This window comes from Spermophilus citellus, assembly GCF_964194105.1.
Source record: "Spermophilus citellus genome assembly, chromosome: 17".
NCBI classification, from domain to species: Eukaryota; Metazoa; Chordata; class Mammalia; order Rodentia; family Sciuridae; genus Spermophilus; species Spermophilus citellus.
This window is the reverse complement of record NC_138199.1, coordinates 65,384,788-65,397,414: the sequence shown is the minus strand read 5'-3', so window position 1 is coordinate 65,397,414 and position 12,627 is coordinate 65,384,788. Positions and strand designations below refer to the sequence as shown.

General features: G+C 46.9%; 1 protein-coding gene across 3 annotated transcripts in view; it reads left to right on the top strand.

Moving 5' to 3' along the window:
* Positions 1-12,627, top strand: part of PRKCA (protein kinase C alpha) — a 399,125-nt gene that overhangs the window by 304,302 nt on the left and 82,196 nt on the right. For all 3 annotated transcript variants that reach the window (XM_081270052.1, XM_081270051.1, XM_081270053.1), the window contains exons 6-8: positions 2,367-2,523; positions 3,624-3,758; positions 4,350-4,446. In XM_081270052.1, the coding sequence (XP_081126178.1) occupies positions 2,367-2,523; positions 3,624-3,758; positions 4,350-4,446 (389 nt within the window). The remainder of the gene's footprint in view (positions 1-2,366; positions 2,524-3,623; positions 3,759-4,349; positions 4,447-12,627) is intronic.

Genomic DNA, 12,627 nt, shown 5'->3' with positions numbered 1-12,627 from the left:
CTCATCACCATGCAGAGGAGATCAGCCTGGAGTGATTTCGTGTGTGCTGCTATCAGGGCTATAAATTGAAGATGTAAAAGCCAGCACCTGTAATAACTCTGCAAATGGCAGGAGGCAACTATGGACCTCTTGGTGGGCTCAGTACGCCTCTTCATTAGCTTATCTGGGATGTGACCTTCTGCAGCCCTCAGTGTTAGACACTCCAGGCATTTTCTGCCTTTAAAAAAGTATCAGATTCTCATTCTGGTGTTTGATCAGAGTCCTTTGGCCCCTTTCCAATCATGGAGGGAGAGCTCCTTTTTACACTCAAATTGTTCATCTTTTGTAATTCTCAGGGTCGATGGTTTAGGAGATGAGACCTTCTGCGTGACATTAAACCTTGAATTCTCAGGCAAATGCTCGGGTACCCTGGGGAACTTCTGACCTTAATGTAGGTTTCCAAATGATGAGCAGTGGGGACCCTTGCCCAGGTCTAGTGAGCACTTACATCATGAAATCCTGCTTCTAATTTTCCAAGCCACCAACTATTTAAGGTACTTTATATACATTTCCTTGAGTTCTCCCAGCAAGTTGATGCCACCAGAATTTTGGCCGTGCTCATTTTTGTAATTAGGAAAAAAAAAAAAAACTAGAGGCCTCAGGTCTAGTGCTAAGGATTATGGAGAGGATGAGGCAGGACTTAAAGTAGCTTGGCTGAGCTGCAGGGGTCCCAGTGCTGAGGCACCAGGTAAAGAGCACATACAACTTTGGACCAGCAGGGGTCAGTGCACAGTGGGGCCACCAGCTACCAGGGGCTTTGCTCATCCTCAGCTTCTGCTCTTAGGGTCATACCCACCTTGTTTATGTACCAAAGATCAAATATCTTTAGTATTCTTCCATTCCTCCTCTAGTCCCTGTCCTCTGCCAGCTGCAGCACCTTCTTCTAAATTTCTCCTGTAATTCTCAACCACCATAACCTATGCCAGGTGGCAAGGTCCACGATTCTCCAACTTTTACATACATCAGAATCACCTGGGGGCTTGTGAGCAGCTCTCTGGTCCCCACCTGCAGAGTTATGATTTAGGATCCTGGTCCTGGGTGGATGGGTGTCGATGGAGCCTGACCAGCAAGGGACTCTGACAATGAGAAATTCCACCCTGACTGGGGAGATAGTAAGGAAGACTTTGGTGTAGGCACCACAGACCTTTGTCCCTTCTCATCGTTGTGGTAGATAACGAACTGTCACATTTGATGTGTGGTGACTTTAGACAGCTGCTCCCACTGATGTAACCCCTGGCAGCCACATCTCTGAGCAGGACTCCTCTGTGGGTGCAATGGTCTTTCCTTTTAATTGCTTTTTTTTTTTTTTGGCGGGGGGCACTGGGAGTTGAACCCAAGGGTGCTTTACCACTGAGCTACATCTACAGCCCTTTTAAATTTTATTTAATTTTTGTTTTGAGACAGGGTTTTGTTAAGTTACTGGGGCTGGCCTTGAACTTGGGCTTCTCTTGCCTCAGCCTCTTGAGTCACTGGGATTATAGGCATGTGCCACCACGCCCAGCTTTAACTATTTTTTGACTCCTGTGTTAGTGCTTTTTAAACTGGAATGTGCTTTGGGTTCATGTGGGGGTCTTGTTAAAGTGAGGGCTCTGAGGTAGTAAATTTGAAGTAAGGCCTGAGATTCTGCATGTCAAATGAGCTCCCAGGTAACATGCTGGTCCCTGGACCTGTACATTGGAAGGCAGTTCTGAATTACAGCTGTCTACACCATTGGCTGCATCCATGCCACACAATAAAGTCACCAGGGGAGCTTTGAAAAACCAGTACTTGGGCCATATTCCTTAGATATTCTAATTTAATTTTGAGCATTGATGTAACCCCTCTCCCAAGTGATTCCAAGGTAGAGCCAGGGGTCGGAATACACCAGCCTTCATGAAGAAAGGGACAACACCTCCTAAGAGTTCAAGTGCATGTGCAATGCCATGGACCAGGTTGGGCAGGTTGCCTGCATGCGGGGAGGCTGCCCCTTTTCTCCTAGAGAGCTATGAAGGTCACCTGGGCATCTTGTTAAAATGCAGGTTCTACTTCTGAGATTTGGGGTGGGACCCAGGCTTTGCATTTCTCATAGATGCATGAGGTCCACAGTGCTGCCAGTGCAGGCTGGTGCTGCCTCGAGGCCAGACCTAGACCGCTCGGCCCACCTGATGACCAGTATCAAAGGTGGGGGCAGCCTTCTCATGTTGAGGGTCAAAGGCTTCTGATTTTTACCTTCCTCCCCTTAAGCACCATCACGATGTCCCTTGGACTCATCTTGGTGTTGACACAGGACGCTAAAGAATGCAGATCAGCCCTCTTTTTGTGACTTTTTCTTTCTTCTCTCTTCACAGTACGAGATGCAAAAAATCTAATCCCTATGGATCCCAATGGGCTCTCTGATCCTTACGTGAAGCTGAAACTTATTCCTGACCCTAAGAATGAAAGCAAACAGAAAACCAAAACCATCCGCTCCACGCTGAACCCCCAATGGAATGAATCCTTCACATTGTAAGTGTGTCTCCTCTTCTAGATCAAACCCCATTCTTGTGCACCATGTAGCTCTCAATCTCATTATTAGAGATAATTGGGGGGGGGACAGTGACAAATGTCTCTACACACGTCCTCATCCTAATACCTCTCAGACTGCTGTTGGTATGGACAGCTGTCATCACCTGTTTGGGGCAAAGTAACTCAGTTTACCAGGAACTACATGATGCCAGCCCCAAATAATTACCATTATTTATTCTGCACCAGGAAAAAAAAATCTGTTTAAGGTATTATTAAGCATATAAGGTGTGTCCCACCTTTTGATAGACTTAGATTTTTTTTCTTTTTCTTTTTTTGTGGTACTGGAGATTGAACCCAGGGCCTTGCACTTACTTGGTGGCCAAGCACTTTATCACTGAGCTATATCCCCAATGCCCTTGATTTGGGTTATTTTCAGGGTTAGAAGAGGGTGTGAGACAAGAATTGAATAATTGTTACAACATAGAACAAGTGAGTAGCACAGGAAGTGTCATCCCCACTGCAATGGGAAGGTAGCCTCACCTTTAAACAGGGAAGGCTTCGCAGAGGAGATGACCTTGAAGTGGGCCTTGAAGGATTTCAGAAGTAGGAACGGTAGAAGGGGAAGAAGGAAGGAGGGAATGGGAGGAGGGAGTGAAGAAGTCAGGAATGAGAAGTGGCTACAGTGGTGCACTAGCAGGTGTATCTGTGGACAGCCAGAGAGGTGGCTCTCCATGTAGCAAAGCCAGCGACCTCTGCTCTGTAAGGTGGGAGTGTGTCTCCTAGACTGTGCAGGTCAAGTCTCTGTTGCCCCTGCACAGTTCTGTCATTCCAGGGCCAGAGCAGCCAGAGACAGTATGTCAATACTGAGTTCTAATAGAACAAGCAGTGGCCAGCTTGGGCCCCTGGGCCGTGGCTGGCTAATCCCTAACCTGAGCTCCCAGTGTAGGGCTGGTATTCTGTGGGCACAGAAAGAAACATGAATGTACTATTTCAGGCTCAGATCATGAGCATATGGTATCTCCCAAGAAAGCATAATCAAGATAACCCCGTGTGTGTGTGTGTGTGTGTGTGTGTGTGTGTGATTGTGTGTGTCTTTGTAGCAAACTAAAACCTTCAGACAAAGATCGACGACTGTCCGTAGAAATCTGGGACTGGGATCGAACAACAAGGAATGACTTCATGGGATCCCTTTCCTTTGGAGTCTCGGAGCTCATGAAGATGCCGGCCAGCGGATGGTAAGGACACCCCGAGACTGAGCAGTCCCCTAGCATCAGACCACTTAGATGCCGCAGTCTGGCTGGGCACAATTCATGAGCCACTTGTCAAGCAAAAACAACTTTATTTTTAGAACACACAAGCCCCACCACAGGAGCTCTTCAGGAATTTCCTGGGCGCCCAACTGCTACTACCAGCTTCTGGCTAGCCTCTCAACCCCCTCTCCTCCCACTCTTGAGGCCGATTGGCTGGATCGTGTGGGTGGAGCCAAAAGAGTCCCCCAATGAGCAACTCCGTGGTCTGAAAGGGCGGGGGAAACAGCCCAATGAGCATCACCGCAGAGGAGCCAATCAGCTGGCAGCTGGAAGTTTGCTGGGGCTGCTGTGAGCCAATCAGCTGGAAGTTTGCTGGGGCCCCTTCCGCTGTGGCTCTCAACACTTAAGAGATGCGGTAGACAGGCCAGTTTCCATCTCTGAACTGCCGGGTAGCTGCCTGCCCGCCTGGGCGCCGTCTCCCGTCTCCCACGGGGCATTTCACCCACCACTCGACTAGAGATGGCCAGGAGCTGCTCCGTTCGCGCTTACCTCCGCTTCTCTCTGTGTCTTTGAAAGGTACAAGTTGCTTAACCAAGAAGAAGGTGAGTACTACAACGTGCCCATTCCAGAAGGGGACGAAGAAGGAAACGTGGAGCTCAGGCAGAAATTTGAGGTGAGGATCCCAGCGAAACCTGGGGCAACCCCTTTCCTTTAGCTGGTGAAGCATAACTTCAGAGAGCCCCGGAGTCGGTGTCGTTGAAGGGCAAAAGTAATTTCAACATTACACTCGTTTTCTTAATTGAAAAACATAAATGCTGCATGCAATTTCTTTCCTTTGCAAGTTGTTGGCCTTCTGTGTCCTTTGTCCTTTAGAGAATGGAGATGGGAAATAGTGCAGAGAGGAGGGCCTGGTCAGATTCGTGTTGCTGTCACCAAAATACCTGACAAGAACAGCTGAGAGGTGGGAAGGTTTATTTGGCTTACAGTTTCAGAGGCTCAGTTCATAGGCTGCTGAGTCCATTGCTTTGGACCCACGGTGGGGCTGGACACCATGGCTGAATGGCAGGGTGGAGGAAAGCAGCTCAGCTCAAGGTGGCCAGGAAGAAGGAGAGAGAGACAGAGATAGGGAGGGAGGAAGGGAGGGAGAAGGCGAGGAAGTGGCAGCTGGGGAGATGCACACTTCCAGGACACACCCCCAGTGACCCACCTCCTCCAGCCACACCCCACCTGCCTACAGTTAGCACCCAGTCAGTCTCTTCACATGAAGGTGGACTGATTAGGTAGCAGTTTGTATAGTCTAATTCGTTGCACCTCTGAATAATCCTGCATTAGCACAGGAGCCTTGGGGGGGGCACCTCATATCCAACAATAATGTTGAATTTTGCATAAGAAAGTGATTTGCCAATCACTGGGGAGACAGCAGGGTTCTGAGTGTGGAGTCCTTCTTACAAAGGTGGGCTCGTGCTCAGTCCTCTCCCTGAGAGGAATTTGCTTGTAATCAGGGTACCACGCCAGCATGTTAGTGTTTTGTTGTTTTGCTGTTTTATTTTTTCCTACAGAATGCAAAAAGTCTCTAGTGTTGTTCTAAAAGACCAGCTTAAACAAATATTCCTTTGTGTTTGAGATTCCTTTATGCTTTTGCTCCCGATCTTTAGAAAAGCCAGCCTCCTGCCCTTCTTCCTGTTTTGTTTGTCTCTGTCACCCATTCCTTTCTCTTCTTTCCCCTCCCTTTGCTCCCCTCCACCTCTCCCTTCCTCCATCTCCTTATTCACCAGATGTCCAACCTCTAGTGGACACCCATCTCCCTAAGCATCTGCCTTTTATCCCAGGTCACCATTTTTTATTTCTTTCTATTTCTCTAATCACTTTGCATGTTGCTTTTTGAGGGCTTCTTATAGAAGCCTCTGCAGTCTGTGCTGAATTCCTTTTTGAATCTTTCCATTCTTCAGACTAATTAGGATTCCCTGGAATTTCTGCTCCCTAAAGAAAAGCATGCAAGTGTGTACAGATGCTGATTTGTTACTGGAGTGTTGACACTAATGAGTTCCTACTGGTCTTGTTCTCCTTATTCTGTTCTTCCCAAAAATACAGATAGGTCAGTACATTCAAATACTCCAATACAGATACTTCCAATTCCTAAGGAAGTGAAACATGAAACTTCAGATTATTTCATTACATCAATGGTTAAAGTGGATCTGGGAAACACTGAAAGGCAGGGGCTATAAGGGTAGATGCCCACTGGGTGCCTAATGAGTCACAGGTGATGTAGATCCATGGCAGCTCACAGCAGGTTTGGGGGTGAGTGAGACAGTAGGGAGCAATGAGGACTGGAGCAAGCTGGTGAACTTGAGCCCTGTGTCAAGGTGGCAGCCACGCTGCTCAGTGCTAAAGGATTATTCCACGTACAGGCCCAGGCCCCGTGCTGCCCGCTCTGTGGCTCAAGAGAATCCAGAACTCCAGGCTTTTATATGGCATATTCTGATTTCTCTTAATGTTGGCAGCTAACTAAAACTTAGAAGTCTGTGTAGGTCAAACAGACATCTGTAGCTTTAGACACAGGCAGGGGTCAACCAGTGAGACCAGGCTGCAGTCTCTACTCTTAAAAAAAAATAGGAGGAAAAAAATAAATGACAGGAAAAATACATTAAATGAGAAGAATCCCATTCTTTCCAAAGAAGCCTTATGACATTTGGAGGAATTCAAGTACCCAGACACCAGTCGGGGTGTTGCCAGGCACACCCTCATCTCCCGTTCTCTCTCTCTCTCTCTCTCTCTCTCTCCTCTGTTCCTCTCTCTCTCTCTCTCTCTCTCTCTCTCTCTCTCTCTCTCTCTCTCTCTCTCCTCTGCTTGCTTGCACTCCATATCCTGCTGGAGTCGCAGGCCTGAGTCCCAGGCAGGAGGGCTGCCTTGATGCCCCTCCCAATACTACACCCCATATGATGGATGGATCCTTCTAGGGAGAGTGTCTTTTGGGAACACTGAGCACCAGTGGTACCCAGCTGTCTCAGGCAGTGGAGGAACCTGGGAAGCTAACAAGAGCTCTCGGAACTTCCTGTCCTCAAGCTGATCTGTCTGAGACCTCGCTTTACTGATAGAGAGATACCGGCCCATTTTTGCTGCTTCACATCCATGGTTTCCTAGGATGCAACCTTCCTGTTTTTCTGGGCAGTGAATCCAGCTTTTTATAAAGGTCAGCGTTCCAAGCCGAAAAAATAAAAATAAAAACCACAGGCCAGAGGGCTTGAAGCTGAGAGCAAAAGCATTTCTCTTGAGGGACAGTTAGAGGCCGTGCGCGTTGCGGGTTGTGTGTCCCTCCTGGGAGAGCTGAACTTGGCGGCACAGCACTGGCCCCGGGCCCTGTGACCTCCAAGGACAGAGGCGAGGTCAGCAGAGTTGAGAGGCAGAGCCCTGCTGTTCGGTCCCCCAAAGAGCACCTGCGTGAACTACACCCCAACTTTTTGCTCTAATCGTTTACTTAGAGCATTTAAAAACCACAACCAGCCAGGCATGATGGTGCATGCCCATAATCCCAGTGGCTCAGGAGGCTGAGGCAGGAGCATCAGGAGTTCAAATCCAGCCTCAGCAACAGCAAGGTGTCAAGCAACTCAATGAGACCCTGTCTCTAAATAAAATCCAAAATAGGGCTGAGGATGTGGCTCAGTGGCTGAGTGCCCCTGAGTTCAATCCCTAATACCAAACAACAACAGCAAACACACACACACACACACACACAACCACAGGAGACTATGCAGGAAGCCATTAGGTGATGGAGTCCAAAGGTGCCAGGGAGTTCATGACAACCATCATGCTGCCTTTAAATGAAATATTCTGATCTGATTTTAGGCAGGTGTTCAATCCCACAATGGTATTTTGTTGAGGTCTATAAGTGTGGAAGTTGCAAACCTTCTCTGTACCCCAATGTTGGGAAACCCTGTGCCAGGCCAGAAAGACTATATATAGTCTACATTTGAGCTGTTCTGGGGGGCAGCCAGCCTTTCCAAACAGGGGCCAATTGGCATCTGGGTACAATTTAACTTCCACCCCATTTCCTCCCTCTCGGTGCTCAGACCCAGGCTCCCCTCTGTGTTCCCCTCTCTGCAGATAGTTACCGCCCTGGCTGCTTTTCTCACATCAGTCTTCTGGTCCTCACCCATTCTTTCCTCCTTTCCTGCCTCCAGTAGGAGATCCACTGTGGGGCGGGGCGGGGCAGGGTGGGTTCTGTGATGGATGGTTGCTGGCCTAGGCATCTCTCAGCAGCCTTGCACAGAGGCTAGTCTATCTTCTTTCCTCATCAAGCTCTGTTTTCTAGAAAGCATTAACTAGCTGTGGTTTTTGATGTCCATCCCCAGAAATCAAAAGTCATTCAGTCTAATGAAAGAAACATCAGAACCAATGGGCATTTACACTCCCCCCACTGCACTAGCATTCATCGCATCATTCAATGGCAAGTTTGTCAAATTTAAGTTGTTGACTCTAGAATATTGGCAAACAGAAGGATCTGTGAGCGAAGCTCTTAGGAGCCAAGGAAAATCCCAGGATGGCTGGAAAAGCCCTTGCTCCAATGCAGGTCCTGCCAGAGCAGTCCCTCTGCCTGAAAGGCGATGCAAACCAGAACCTCTCCTGTGATCTTCTGGACTGTGTGTCCATTCACCTTTGACCTGTTCCAGGTTGTCCAGACGAGGTGCACATGGTCCCTGGTCACAAACATAAATTATGCGTCTTTCCATTTGTTCACTGAGGTTCCAGCATGAGCAAAACACCCACTTCCTGTGGAGCTTGCTCTGTCCCTGTGGACCCTGCTTCTTATCTACTTGGGGATGGAGCAGGAAATTCATTGAGCATATATTATGTTCCACACTGGTGAGCACTTCCCCAGGGCCTCCTGGGGCTTTTGAGGACGACCAGGATTCCTGACTTTGCCCTGGCTCTGAGTCTCTGCTCCCCACCATGTGGCTCATAGCCAGAGTTCAGAACTGGATCTGCCTTTCTTTGGAGGAAGGATGCGTTTGAGACTCGACAAATGTACTCCGTAAAGTGTCAGGTAATGATTGTTTCAGGCCGTGCAGTGTCTGCTGTAATGTGCCAACTCTCCTGCAGCAGCTCAAAAGCACCAACAGACATAGTGACAGATGAGCATGTAGCATTTCAATAAAACTTTATTTACAAAAGACCAGATTTGTCATGGACCAGTCTGCCAACCTGGTGTAGCCCATGAACCCTGGAATCCAATCCTGGTTTTGCCCATAATTAACTACATAATCTCTCTGTGCCTTAGTCTCGTTACCAGGATGGTGATAATAGCAGTATTTTCTTAATGGAGTTGTTTTAAAGATTAAATCAAATAGTTAGTAGAAAAGTCCCAAAAGGATACTTCTATACAAATGTTGGCCCTTCCAGTAATCAAGATCATTGTCAATATATTTCATTGCAGAAACTGGCTAATTATAGGTTCTTCTTCTTTTTTTTTTTTTAACTTCTGAAGTTTCCCTGAAAAAATGATAAATTTTCATGTTGAAATCATGCTCTGTTTAAATAGTGGGCATGCTTTTGGCCCTATATTGCAGCCATATTATGAAGTTGAGGCATGTCAATGAGAACCTTATCACCATTTATGCTTTTATGGGAGAATATATCCTGATTTAGATGCAGACAGCTTTCTGGGATAAATCTGTTATAATTTGGGGACTTTGTGCATCTGGAAATGCATCAAACAACCTCTGAGCAAAGCTTGTCACAGAAATGAATGTGATTCCACAATGAGATGTCAGCTGGCACTGACACTTCAGCATTCACTGCTGTGGCATAGGATCCTGATAAAGACTCAAAACCAGGACCATCTGGCAGGTGATTGATTGATCTGAACCACACCGGGAACAAACACAAATGTAACCATAATGGTGGTAGCAGCCAATACTGATTGCATTCCCAAGAAAGTCCCATACTCTCCTCCGTGTAGCATCACCATTTCAGTCGCTTACAAAAATCTAGGCGCAGAATTACTCACATCCTGGGCTCTTCCCAGAGGGGTTGCTGCACCCAGCCTTCCAGCTGGGAAAGTGGGGGTGCCTGACCTCCTTGCTCTCTCCTTCAGAACAGTTCTAAGGGTTCTTCCTGCCATGGGCAGTTTCACTGCCGTGTTTATCAGTGGGCTCGAGCATTTTCGTGTTGCATTTATCAGTCAGTCGATTCCTTTCCCGAGCCCCCTGGGGCCACATCTACCTCAGAGTTCAAGTTGTCCTAGAATTAAGAAAATAGATGGAGTCAAGGGAAGGAAAGGCAGATGGATATGAGTTCTGGGGCCATTCCCAGGCCATCCCCTTCCCACCAGTGCAGAGCTCCTACAAGTGGTCCCCTCTGCCCTGGGGCAACTTACTCTAGCCCTGACTGTCTTCCACCCCATCCTGCCACCTAGAAAGGAAGCCACAGAGCAAGTAACTCTAGCTGGGGACCTGGCTCTTTCCAGGGGAGACAGCTCCCAATGCAATTTCCCATTTCCTATTTCATTATTGAACAAAGTAAGTCTACATTTTCTAATTTTGAACCAAGATCACCATTATCACTTCTATTTTGTATTTTGATGGCTTTTAGCTGCAAACAGGCTTTAAATGAGCTCATTTCTACCTGAGGGGTTGCTTCTCTCCTCCATGTTGTAATCAGTTCATAGAGATTCAAATCTAAAAAGGGCAGCTTTCCTTATATGATAAGACACATATTATTCAGCTTGATTATCCAGGCTTTTCATTGTTTTTATTATTTATTATACATCATTTAAAAAATAAGAAACTTGAAAACACATAAGCATTTTTCTCTTCTAACTGTAACTGTTAACTTTTGCCCCCCTCCAAAACCTAGTATAAAAAAAAAAATTTAGTAGCCAGGTGTGGTGGTGCGTGCCTATATTCCCAGCGATTCAGAGAGGAGGATCTCAAGTTCAAGGCCAGCCTTAGAAACTTAGTGAGACCCTGTCTCAAAATAAAAAAAGTAAGAAGGACTGTGGATGTGACTCAGTGGTAGTGCACCCCTGGGTTTAGTCCCCAGTATCCCCCTGCTACACACACACACAAATTAAAAAATTAAGGAGACTCCTCCAAGGCAGAATGAAGACAGCTAAGAGGCAGGCAGCATGCTTTGGGCTTTGCCGCAGTGGAATAAATCTGTTGTCAGAATCTAATGAAAATGGCATCCCATTAGAGAACTGGCAGATGATATGTTATAAATAATTCTTCTGAGTATCCCGACCCAAGAAAACAAGATGAATTTATTTAATCACCGTGTCACTTGAAACTTGTGTGAGCTCTCTAAAGGGAAATACTTTTGAAGTTCTATAAAGAAGGAAAGTTGTGATTGAGCATGAAATACAGCCCCCACTTTAGAAGTCAATCTCTATGAGAGCCACCTCCCATCCTGTCCCTTCCTGGGGAGGAGGAGGTGGGCAGCTGATAGGGCAGTGTTGACTGGAGCGGTGATGATATGCCCCCAGTGGTGACTGTGAGGCACCAGGCACTTCTGCAAAGGACACAACATGCCACTTTCCCTGGAGAAGCGCTATTGCACAATGGCTAAAAGTCCCAGTCCTGCAGCCAGACTGCTGGGATTCAGATCCCCTGACTTTGGGCCAATGTCTCAGTGGTTCAGCCTGATAATTCTGGAAGGAAGATGCAATTAGATTAGCTAGCCATAGTTTTACATCCCTGCTCTACCATTTCCTGGCCGATGACCTTGGATAAGTTTCTTAACCTCTGACCTCTAGTTCCCTTGTTTGTGAAATGGAAATAATAATAGTACCCACTGCACAGAACCACTGTGAGGAGTAAATCAGTTCAATATGTAAGTGGTGTAGACAAGTACCTGACCTAGAGTGAGCACTCATTTTCTCACTCATGGCTCTATTTTTTTTTCACTTTTATAATAGTTGATTATATGAAATAGATATGACTCAAGTTTGGTTTTGACTTATATTCATGAAAAGTTGTAAATTCCAAGGCTACATTTATGTGTGCAAATGAAGGGCCCCAGATGGGCAAGAGCAATCTCAGAACGCTGTTCTGAGCATTGTGATGTTTTGGCAAGGAATCATTTTCCAGAACAGAGAAGTGCACGGCCTGTCCTGATGCCCAGCTTCCTAGAGCCCAAGGCCTGACTCAGCCCAGGCTGGTTCTGTCTTGGGCAGCAGGCCTCCCTGCCATCTCTGCCCCACCCTCTCTCCTGGCATGTGGCACGGGAGGCTGTTGGAGCTCGAGGGCTTCTCCCTTTGCCTTCTGATCACAAATGCCACCTCGGCCTCACTCCCAGCCATGGTCATCTGGGCTCTGCCCCGGGACCTCAAGCTGCAAGTCAGCTCATGAGATGTCTGGTTTGCTCCAGCCGTAGACCAGCATCACCTTCAACTGACTTGACGGCCAGTCTCTCTTCTCTGAAGACCAAGAAGGCCATTAACCCTCTACCCATTGGATAGGTCAGCCCAGGGAACCCAGCCCACCTGCCTCCTGTAACCACGGTGTATCCTCAGCTCAATGACCACTCAATCACAGATTCCCAAATGTAAATAGCTGCATATTCTCTTACCTTGAAAATCCTACAGGGACTGCATTAATTTGATAGCCGCTGGTCACGTGTGACTCTTGAGCATTTGAAGTGTGTTCAGCCTCATCTGAAACATACTAGAAGGGTAAAACAGGCACTGATTTCAAAGACTTAGTCTCATGAGAAGAATGTAAAATATCTCATAAATCATTTTGGATTAATTACATATTGAAATAATATTCAGAATATATTGACTTAAATACATAGTCAAGAAGACTAAATTGTATGTTGTATATTTTACAGTATATATTATTATTAAATATCATGACAA